The following is an 11,906-nucleotide window of genomic DNA, read 5'->3' as shown; positions in this document are numbered from 1 at the left end:
GACAAACTTTTGAAGGAGATTTGATGATAGATTCACACCTAAGAAGATCTCGTGGATATCCCTAGAGGAATTTGTAATTGGCACCTCACATGATTATGGCAAGGATCCTATAAAATGTGCTAGATGTGGAGAGAGAAGAGGGGACTCATGGAGGCACTGTTTATGGCATTGTCCTAGAGCGTACTACGTATAGAGGAGAGCCCTTAGAATGGTGTTTCATGGAACAACTAAAACTATGGTAGCAAACTATGGGGTAGCAGCTTGGGTCACAAATAGAGGCTCAAGATGGGGCTATGAGGATGTTCAAGGGAGCCACTCATTCCTCATGGTTGGTAGATTTTAACACAATTTTGACTCCAGATTACTCACTAATCTACTAGACTCGAGGGGCATTATCATAGATGGAAGTGGACTGCTAGCATCATTGCTTGTTCATCAGGACTGCGAGATATGGTCATGCTTCAACCTTTAGGATTTCTTTGTTGTTGCAAAGGCTCTCTTTAGAAATTATGAAAATATTATTTAAACTCACCGCAATAGATGGGAGAGACTACAAGGGGACTCTGATGGATGAGGACAAAAGCTTTTATGTGGACGTGAGACTCTAGTAACTTCTTTCATTTAACACCTCAATGGTCTTGCATTCTAGTCCCCACTAGATTGATTATTCACTCAACCATGTGTTTACGATCAACTTAGCAATCCCTTACAAGACTTTTTGTACTTTGTCTTTTAGTTTAGGGTTTTTCCAAGATGTTAATAGAACCTTATTTTCTTGGGAAAAAGACATTTTTGTAAGACCAATGTTGCTCTCAAAAGAGAAGTGATTATCTTATTCTTCTATGAATTGTAATTCACATTTAGAAAGCATTTAATAATATCTCTCTATATTAGATGAAAACCTATTTGCATTGCACTAATACACATATTTATAGTCAATCTATATGTAATAATGTCTCTTTGTATTAGATTATAACCTTTTTGCATTCCACTAATATGCTTTTTTATAGTACTCATGCTTTCTTTTACATTTATAGGTTTAAAAAATGGTAGATCTGAAAAAATTGTCAACTTACAAGCATTGGTTCAAATTTTTTCCTAATGTTAGAATATGATTTTATATATGATATTGTCTCCACTTATCATTTTTTATTTAGAAATAACTTTCATTGGGTAGTTTTTTAGAAAAGATAGGCTAGTATGCTCACAATTACATTTTCCTACCACTCACCACTTGTTCATTCTTATTCAAGTCTTGTTTTTGCTTTCTTGCTTATACTAATTGTAATCTTGTTTTAGCTTGCATAGGGTTTATGCATGCAAATGTAACTAAAATGGACTGTCAAATTCCAAGTCACATGGGTTAGAAGTTGCAAGTCAATTGGCAATCAAAGAACAGAGAAATTGAAGAGGGGTTCATTGATCCCAATACCAGTCTTTCCACCATGACTTTCAAATTTACTGCCCTTCCAAGTTTGGATGACATGAAGAAGCAACTCTTCTTTCGTGAATTAGCTGAATCTAATATTGCAATGTGGTGGACAATCCCAATATTTCACTAAAATAGGTAATCTGCCAAGCTAAACATTCTCTTTGGCACTTCATATTGCAAGGTGGTCTACACATACGGATCCCAACTACAATGGAGTTTCACAAACATAGCTTGTTAATGTGAAATCATTGGATGCCCACACCTAAGTGCATTGGTACATCTCCAAGGTAGAGAAATCATACATTTGACATTGATAGTTAAGTCCCTTGGTATATCTCCAAGGTTTCCACAATTTATGAAAATTGAACACATTAAATGAATATCACATAGAATTGGACATCTGGTTGCCTTCTCCAAACATTCATGCAATCAGATTGGCCGGAATTTAGAGCCTTCCACTTCCCATCAATCTTCTGAGTTCTAACGCCATACTATGGAAATATTCATTTTCCATCGAGAATTTCATGTCACATGGTAAAGTAATCAGCCTACATGTTGTGAAAATTATGAGGATGCTCGGGATGTTTTGATCACTACTATTGTAATTACACTCGATCACTGTCAACTACAACAGTGCCAGTACAAACTTTTCTTTTGCAAACAATAATTCCCATTAGCCTCGGCAAGAAGGTGGTGATGACTGATTCGTGATAAACAATTAGAGCACAGGATCATGAGCTGCCTCAGCTTTCAAGCAGGTTGTGGCATGTCGGAATCTGCAGGTTTATCAGGAATCCTTTCTTCCACCACCATTTGGGCAGCTTCGCCATCTTCCTTGTCCGAGGACGTGTTTTCTTCTGGCCCGGTGGGTTCTACTGTTGCTTGCTCCGTAACTTCTTCTGGCGGTAGAGGGTTCCCAACAACAATCTCTTCAACAATGTCAGAAGTGAAGCTAAACAACCTTAACCCCATTGCCAAATGCTTGAAGCACTCTGTAAAGGCTGGGTCACCTTTCTCTATCTTTGCCATGGAGTCTTTGGAAAGTGAGGATCCCAGTGCTACAATCAAGCTCGCATGGTACTGCCATAATTAAAACAGATGCCTACAATCAAACTCGCTTGCAATGTTTGTTTTGTGTTCAACATCTGATTGCCTCTAATTGTCTGTGTTACTTGCAAAATTAGTGTTTTGGCATGATCAAACCTCTCCCTTCAAATCTTCTTGGAACTCTTTGGATTTCCACTCTGTCAAGTTGAGTAGTGCCACTCCTTTCTCCTTGTATAGAAGCATATTGACATCCTTGCTCTGGAATAGACATATTTATGGAAGGAGTAATTTTTAGCACCAAGACTAAACTAGAAGATAGGTAGTTGCATTGTCAAATTAACAGAAGACACCTAACTTTAAACAAGATATTGTCATACGTGCTTTTTATCATTCAAGCATAGACTAAGAAGCAGAGTTACGTTTTCATCTTTCAAATAATGAAACGTTACTAAAAACTAACAACTTGAAAAGGCGATTAATCTTGTTGGCAAATCAGCAGACAGATACGTTCTCCCAATGGCTGTTTGCAAATGTAATTGATGCTTTTTCAAATGGTGGCTTTACATCAGTGGACGGTGAGAAGGACCAGCCCTTGCTCCATATATTGATTGTGCGTCAGACTATGTCAGACATGCCACCTGGGGCCTATGCCATGCTGGTTACTATGTCAAAGTGTGAGGATCCCCACATCATCTTTGATGGTATTTCTATGTGCTGAATTAGGTGTAGCAACCTGGGTCATGCGATGGTATCAAATCCTGTACAGAAATCCACAAAATTAATATGTCATCTGTCTATGTGCCCCCGACCCTCCTAAAGGATAGCCTAAAATGTGAAAATATGGTCAAGGTTGTAGTGTCCTTGCCTGAAGCTGACATGCCCACACATTGGGTCAGATGCCTCTTATGGTCAAACCATTTTATGTTCGCACAGTTATGTCCATCCAGTGGCATCCCGCATTTGTCCCATTTATAGGACACCCACTTGTGCAGATAGTCACTCATTACTCATCTGTTGTACATTTTCTGATCATTGTACGTAGATCATTCATGTTTTGTCTTCCAATCTCCATGTTGAACCTGTCTTCTACCATGCACATGCCTTTTCTACTACAACATCAAAGCGCAAGTTGTCGAGAGTGTGATGATGGCATCACAAAAGTGCACGATCATGTTTGTGGAGCATGTGTAGCCCTGATCAGCTGTTGATTGTGTGAACAAGTGTCACAAATCCAGGCATGGCATCCACAGTGACTCTCTTTAACAAAAACAATGTTCAAGGACAGAACATAGGTAGGCGTGGATATTGGTAACCCGTACAAGTCAACATGCAAGTTCACATGGCAACAATCAAGCTGTTGCCCAGAAAGTGAAGTCAAATCGCATAGGCCTTGGAACCACAATAGGGACTATAATTCTCTTGAATTACTATTCTCATCAACAACTTGGTTTTTTTAGATTAACAAACAATGTTCACTTCATATTACTTCACAAGACAATTGTGGTTGCCAACCAGGCAGTTCTTGTGACTGTGTGATACATCACTTCTTGTTGGGTACTATCTAGGTCAAGCATTGGCTAGGTGAAGCGTCTCATTAGGAGCTTCATTTAGTCAGGAGAAGACATAAGCCCAGCCAGAGCGAAGGTGGCTTGGGATGTTATTATACAACCTAGATCTAGAGCAGGCTTGGGGATCATAGACCTAGACAGCCACAACAGAGCTTTATTGGTTAAGCTCACTGTCATGGGTCTCCTAGGCTTTGGAAGAAACTTCTCCTATGAAGACTTCAGTCTATTACACCTACATATGGAGGACCATGACAGCCTAGCATTCACTTGATCTTTTTGGAGATCAAGACTAGAGACTTGGGGAGGAGTTTTGAGCTAATTCACAGCTGCTATCATCAAAAGCATCAAGATCGAGTTTGTCTGGCCTCCACTAGCTACTGCCAACCATTGTTGAAGAGAAGTGGAAGGCAGCCTCTTCTTTTCAATTACTATTTGTTATGAGAGTTGGGCCATGGTCTTGGACAGCGGACTTACCTATCCTAGGGGAGGTTTTCTATACAAGTTGCTGCCTTAGTTGGACACTGGTTTGCTTTTCAGGAGCTACTGCAAGAGATCCAAAGACAAAGTATAGGGCCTCAGGGGCACCACATATATGATAAGAGGCTCTGACAGAGAGATTACTTCCTGAGTCAAGGATAGATAAAACCACTTCTCAGACCTAGATTGTCTCTTCTCTAGAGGGGACATCCTCCTTGGGATTATTGTGACTAGCCGAGAGGATATTCACTTTCATGGTGGAGGGTGGTCGCCTTCAAAGAGAGGACAAGAGTAGCTAGAGTTCACAGGACACTTTAGACAGAGGATCAAAGTAGCGTCACATTGTGAGACCCAACTACCTTGATAGATGGATGGAGACACCTAGCTTATCAAAGGAGGCCCCTTCAGAGATTACAATGGGATCCAGGTGAGAGGGTTTGGAGGTATCCATTCTATCATGAGGACATGCATTTTTGCAAGCCTCACTTAACATGTGGATTAATTTTTAATCACATGTTCAAGTAAATGTTACACGTGAGGTGCAACTGAGGTTAGTGCAAATTAATGAGCTTGAGACCCGAGGGAATTAGCAGGTGACAAAGGCAAAAGTTGCAGTTAGTTATGTTGCACAAATACTAGGTGGTATCTGGTGTTAGTTATTGGCCTAAGTCATTTCTTTGGTCATAAGTGTTAGTTGGTGACATTAGAGATGTGGCATTTAATAGTACTTAACATTGATCTAATGGTAAAAAATGGCACATGGACACTTGGGAGATGAAGTGGCCTAGCCAATCTAATTACTGACTGGTCATACTATTTTTCTGGGCATTGAAATAATTATTATATTAATTTTCAGCAAATTTAGACTGAAAATTAATATAATAATGTGGATAATGCTAGAAATTCATTTGGAAAGGCTGCCACTTGTTAAATTTTCCAAAGGAAGGCTGGGAAAAACGCGGGGAACGTTGGGAGAGCAAAAATGAAGGCTTAGAGAGAGAGAGAGAGAGAGAGAGAGAGAGAGAGAGAGAGAGAGAGAGAGAGAGAGTAGAGCGGGAGGACGATGTCGTCGCCTGTGCGCCAAGCCCTAGCGCTGCCCGCCTAACCTGTGTGTCACTGCCGTCGCATGGACCTGCGCAGCTTGTTGGACGACAGAGCTGCGACTCGACTCGCCGATCTCCTGCCCCGTAACGTTGCGCCATGCTGCAGATGCCCATCAGATTCGACCGTCCTGTTGTCCTCGTGATCGTCGTCCATATCTGGAGAGGGGCCACGCTGCAGTAACCCTAGCTAGCTACTGTCTTCGCCAGAGAAAGGGAGCGCCTGATCACAGCGATCATGTCCAGCCGCCTTCTGCTCTTCGCCGCAGGCCCGTCGCTTGCCCCTGATGCCCTGTCCACTGCCGTTGAGCCCCCCGCCCTGCTGTCGAATGACCCATCGCCTACGTCCTTCACCTGCCTGTATTGCGACCTCTGCGCTTGCTTCTTGCCCCTTCGCCCTGTGCGTTAGGGTTTCGGCAGACGACGGACTCCAGCCCCCGCGCCCCAGACCGTCCCGCTCTGCCGTTGACTGCCACGCCTTTGTTCCGCCCTCCTGCCCCTGCACTGTTAGGGTCCTGCCTTGCCACAAGGGTTCTTGGGACAGGCCTCGACTGAGACTGACAGGTAAAGCTCCGCTTTCATCGGCTGTGCTTGTAGAATACGCCCCTGGACAACGACTTTGTACAGAAAAGAGGGAGAGAGAGAGAGAGAGAGAGGAAGAGAGAGAGAGAGAGGTCTGCGTGTCTCTGCCTTCTGCGAGTTTTTCACTCGGCCTCTGACCGACATACGTACTGATACAATATGGCTGGCCTAGATCTGGCTTTCATAGACCAAACAGTGGCAGCTCTTGGTCCGGATTCTGACACCGAGGAACCAGAGGACATGGTTCCGTGCACAGAGGAGATGCCCCCTGCTCCTGACCTCCAGCCAGCGGGCAAACGCACCAAGCATACTTCGGCAGGGATAATGGATCAGCAGGATCGTTCCTATGCTCAGGTTGCTTCTGATTCTGTGGACTCCCAAGAGGTTGATTGGGAGCACTTGCTAGAGTTTGCCAACACTTTGCTGGGCGATTGGGATAGGCCTCGACTGAGACTGACAGGTAAAGCTCCGCTTTCATCGGCTGTGCTTGTAGAATACGCCCCTGGACAGCGACTCTGTACAGAAAAGAGGGAGAGAGAGACACAGGAAGAGAGAGAGAGAGAGAGGCCTGCGTGTCTCTGCCTTCCGCGAGTTTTTCACTCGGCCTCTGACCACACGTACTGATACAATATGGCTGGCCTGGATTTGGCTTTCATAGACCAAATGATGGCAGCTCTTGGTCCGGATTCTGATACGAAGGAACCAGAGGACATGGTTCCGTGCACAGAGGAGATGCCCCCTGCTCCTGACCTCCAGCCAGCGGGCAAATGCACCAAGTATACTTCGGCAGGGATAATGGATCACCAGGATCATTCCTATGCTCAGGTTGCTTCTGATTCTGTGGACTCCCAGGAGGTTGATTGGGAGCACTTGCTGGAGTTTGCCAACACTTTGCTGGGCGATTATGTTCAACATAATCAGGAAGTCTTTTTGGACTCTGCAACGGAAGATGTTCTGGAAGCCACAGTGGATCCGAAACATGTCTTGTGCTCCTTCTCAGTGTTTTATGAACGTGCTGTGATACTTTTCTTCACTGGTAGGATATCATTCGCCAGTGGCTCCACAGTCTGCTTCAAGGGGAATGTGTTGAAGAGATTTTTGTTGGCCCCCGGGGTTTTTTTGAGGTGCTGTTGAAATCAGAGACACACCGTGCCGCTCTCCTGTCTAAACTGCCATTCCTCGTTGATCGCTGTCTGGTCCATGTGGTGCCATGGCGCCCAATGGCAGATTTTCAGCATTTGCTACAATGTGAATGCCCTGTCTGGGTTGAAGTGGAAAATTGTCCGGTTGTTTATTGGCCACTGTTAAAAGACGCCATGGCCGCTGTGGGCACTGTTCTGGCCCCCCCAAGCCTAAGGGCCATGAATCGCAACCGCCTGTGTATGCTATGGGACACTGCTTGGTTACGTATTAACTGCTCTGGCATGCATCCTTTACATTTTCGTTTGAAATGGGGCAACTTTGCAGGACATTGCTTTTCGTGTGGAAAATTGGGGCATTTTATGGCTGAATGCCCAAAGAAGCACCACACTTCAGATGCCGAGCATGTTGCGCAGCCCATGGAAGATATGGTGTGTGATGCGCCGTCGCAGGATGCCACCCAGCCACCTAAAGTTTTGAATAAAGGTAAACAACAGGTCTCGGGTTTGGATTCTAGTGGCAACGACTGGGTAGATGTACGCGCGAAAAAAGGCAATAGGCTTGTTGCTGGCATGGTGGATACTGTGCCTGCTGCCTCATCAGATTCCATGCGTACGTATATGCGCAGGAAAGAAATGATGTCTTCAGAGCTAGGAGAGTGTCTTTGGATGGTCCAAAGGGTCCACCTGCTAAGCTGGCTTTTGATACTTGAGGTAACGTCATTACCCCATGGGATCGTCGTTATCCCCGCTCCATCCCCAAGACAGCGGATATGCCATCCACTTCCAAATCTGGTCGTCAGAACTCTTTTGCCGTGTTAGCTGATTTCTTGGATGAGGGTGTCCTAGACATTCTCGCAGAAAAGGTCACATCGAGGCAAGCTGTGCCTCGTACCTGATTTTCTTTTGAATCCACATGAAGATAGCCACGTGGAATGTGCGAGGAATTTGTTCTCGCCACAAGCAACATGCCATGTGGACAATATTGCATGAGAATCAGTGGGATGTCTTGTGTGTTGTTGAGCACAAGAGTCACGGTGAAGCAGGTAAAGTTATGGATTGCCATGGCTTTCGTTTGTTCTATGCAGGGACACATGCCAGACAGTATTCTGGTGTGCTTATGATTGTACATGAAAAAAATCAGCCGGTTCTTATCAAGAATGATGTACATGGCCGCTTTGTGGTCATTGAAATTTTATTCGAAGGAGAGATCTTATGGTTACTTGGCCTCTATGCTCCGAATGATCCTTTATGTCGCCGGGAGCTTTGGCATACCTTGCAGACTTCTTTGTCCCTTGGCAGACGGGGTTTTTTGATGGGGGAATTTTAATATGTGTATTGATTCTTCACAGTCCACATCAGAGCATTTGGTATGGATGCGCCGGAAAGACGTATGTGGCAGGAGTTGGCTTTTGCCGTTCTTAAGCAAGATCTCTGGTCTTGGCTGCATTCTTCTTCTACAGGGTTTACCTTTCATTCTGCCCAGTATGCCACAACATGGTCGCGGTTAAACCGCATATACATCATGCAGGATGATGATTTTCTTCCTGAGATGCTCGAAATGAAAGTGTTGCAACAATATGCCTTGTCGGATCATTTCCCTCTGCAGCTTGAGCTCCTTGCACAATCCATTGCACCTTTCAAGCAATTTCTGGATAGACTCCCTTTGCGTTTCAACTCGTCTTATTTGAAGCATGCAATCTTTCAGGGCTATATGCAGCAATTGATTGATCGATTCTTATTGGATTTCTCATCTCAGGGCACTGCTTCGTTTGAACGATTGCTCTCTAATGTGCAGCGGGTTGCTCGGCAGTATGGGATCCATCATGCCTCTCTTTGTTGGCGGCGCCGACAGGCAACGGAGAAACTGCTGGCGTTGGTTCGTTCTTTGCTGGTGGACACTCCAGATGATGCATTTCTGCTGTCATTGGCAACGCGTCTAGCTGATCTTATTAAAGAGTTTCAGTTGAAATCTTATCAGCAGGTCAAATTGCAACATCTCACGGAGACTATGCAAGATAGTGCTTGTCAGACCCATAAGTTCTTTCGAGCTCTCCATGCCTCTCCTGCTCGAGAGAATATGACTAGGCTCCAGGATGCAGAAGGTCAAATGGTTCTTGATCCACAGACGATTGTGAATATGTGTAGAAATTATTTCCTCGACCTTCTTGGTTCTACTTCTCCTCCTTCAGGCCAAATTAGTCATGCTCATTCAGTTTTTTATGATCTGGTCTGCAATCAAGTTCCTCAGGACATGCAATCTACTTTGGAGGCAGATATTTGCGAGTCGGAGGTTATGGATGTTCTGTTACACTTGCCCAAGGATAAAAGCCCTGGTTGGGATGGTCTCACCAATGAGTTCTTTGAGTTTTTTGCCACCCAGCTCGTGAAACCTTTGACGGCTTTGTTTCAGCGGGTATGGGAAACGGGGATCATGCCTTTCTCTTGGAAAGAAGGTCTTATTAAACTGCTTCCAAAAGTTCCTTCGCCATCCATGTTGAAACAGTGGCGCCCAATTTCTTTGATGGGTTCTATGTATAAAATCTTTTCCAAAGTTATGGCGAATCGCCTCCATAAGTATCTTCCAATCATTGTACATCTTCTCCAATATGGTTTTATTAAGGGCAGAAACATTTTGCACAATGTATTAAATGCGCAACTGGCGATTGATTATGCAAGGCATTCAAATCAGGAGGTCGTACTGGTTCAATTGGACTTGGAAAAGGCTTTTGATTATCTGGACTGGTCTTTCATTGCAGAACTTATGTCTACTATGGGCTTTGGTGCAGGGATGTCTCCCCTGATCTACACTATTAGGGTTGCAGCATCTTCGCGGGTCATGTTGAATGGAGGCGTTACCAAGCCAATTGTCCTTGCCCGCTCGGTCAGATAGGGGTGCCCTTTGAGTCCTCTCTTCTTTGCCCTTGCGACTCATCCGGTTCTTTCGATGTTATCTCATATGGCAGCTTCTACTCAGTTGGCTAGATTGTTGCTTCCCTCTGGACAACACTTCATTGGTCAATCCTTGGCTGATGACAGTTTTATGATTCTACGTGCGGACAAAGATAACCTTCATAAAGCATTAGATGTTTGGGCTCTCTTTGGTCAGGCTTCTGGTCTTCGCATCAACGCTTTGAAATCGGCCATTCTCAGCTGCACGGAGTCGGATTTGCAGTCACTGGATTGGCAGGGAATGGTTGTCCCCCGTGGCTCCATTGTCAGGCATCTTGGGTACCCTTTGGGTGTTGATGTTCCCCCAAAGCAGCTACTACAGTGGATTTCACAGAAACTGGCGGCTAAGTTTCTGTATTGGAAGTCTCAAGCATGGCCCTTCCATGTTCGCCTCAAAGTAGCCCAGACAATTATGTTGCCAATGCTTACATATTTCTTGCCATTGCTACCCTGGACTACTATTACACTGAATGATCTTACTAAGTCTATTCGTTTTATGTTATGGAAGAAGGATTCCTTGCATGCAGGTATTTCCTGGATTTCTTGGTCGCATGCGTGCACCCCAAAACGCATGGGTGGAGGGGCTATTTTAGATGCCCAAACTCATATGCTGGCACTCCGCTGGTCTCTTTTTCGCGCCATGTGCTCGGATTATCATCCTAGCTCGTTATTTTCTTGAGGATCACGGGCTTCTGCATGGTAATACCCAAATCCGCAGTTCTTGGTGGCATGTTCTTAATGCCGATTCTCGGTTCTCCAGTTCTTACTCATCTCTGCTTGCCCATTTGGTGTGTTCCTGGAGACTGGTCCTCCGGAAGTCTCAGTGGCATCCAGTGGAGGATCGCTTAGCCACTAATTCTTTTCAATTGGAACTGTTGGCAGTCTCGCGGTTAATTTCGTGGGACAGTAAACATGAGCTTCGACCACAATTCAACCGCATGGCACGTTTGGGCTTAACTTCGGTCACGGATTGCACCCTTGCCAGTCACAATGTGTTCATGTCGTTTCATACAGCCAGGAGGCTTTTCAGGATCCCTCGTGGATACAGGTATTTATGGGAACAGCTTTTGATGGTGCTTCAGAGCAGACAACCCTTTCCTGCCCTTGCTATGGATCGTCCCTGGCAGGACTGGGACTTTGCAGGCAGGCTGAATTTAGAAAAGGCTTCAGCTAACCAGGTGTATCATCTTCTGATTAAAGATCATCAGTGGCTGGTTACTAAAGCTAATATTCTATGGGGATTGCATAAATCCTGGTCATGGTGGAGGGTAACTGTGATGGAGGGATGGTTAAATAAGACACCATTCAAATATAAGGTCTTTCTTTGGAGGGTGATGATTGGTGGCCTTCCGCTTGCTTTAGCTCTTTCCAAGCGCCGAATCTCCAACGGCAACTGTTTCTTTTGCACCACCACTGTGGAATCCGCCCATTATCGTTTTATTTCCTGCCCCCTTGCTCAGAAAATTTGGTCATTCTTGTCAGCCATCTGGCGAGCGGTGGTTGGTTTCTCGCTATGCCCGTTTGATTGGGTTTTCGCGCAGCCCAAATATCCCACACCGACACAGCCACATATGAAGATCTTGTTTCACTTTCTTCGATATTGGGGCTG

At 44.8% G+C, this 11,906-nt stretch overlaps 1 protein-coding gene across 3 annotated transcripts in view; it reads right to left on the bottom strand.

Moving 5' to 3' along the window:
- Positions 1-2,182: 2,182 nt before the first annotated feature.
- The window catches only part of LOC148033477 (uncharacterized), a 277,944-nt gene continuing 268,220 nt past the window's right edge, over positions 2,183-11,906 (bottom strand). For all 3 annotated transcript variants that reach the window (XM_087681411.1, XM_087681412.1, XM_087681413.1), the window contains exons 14-15: positions 2,636-2,737; positions 2,183-2,512 (exon numbers count right to left, since the gene is read on the bottom strand). In XM_087681411.1, the coding sequence (XP_087537537.1) occupies positions 2,183-2,512; positions 2,636-2,737 (432 nt within the window). The remainder of the gene's footprint in view (positions 2,513-2,635; positions 2,738-11,906) is intronic.

The sequence above is a fragment of the Lygodium microphyllum genome, chromosome 7 (assembly GCF_053477565.2).
Source record: "Lygodium microphyllum isolate KBCC chromosome 7, Lygodium_microphyllum_v1.1.10, whole genome shotgun sequence".
Taxonomy (NCBI): Eukaryota; Viridiplantae; Streptophyta; class Polypodiopsida; order Schizaeales; family Lygodiaceae; genus Lygodium; species Lygodium microphyllum.
This window is presented reverse-complemented; position numbering and strand designations above follow the sequence as displayed.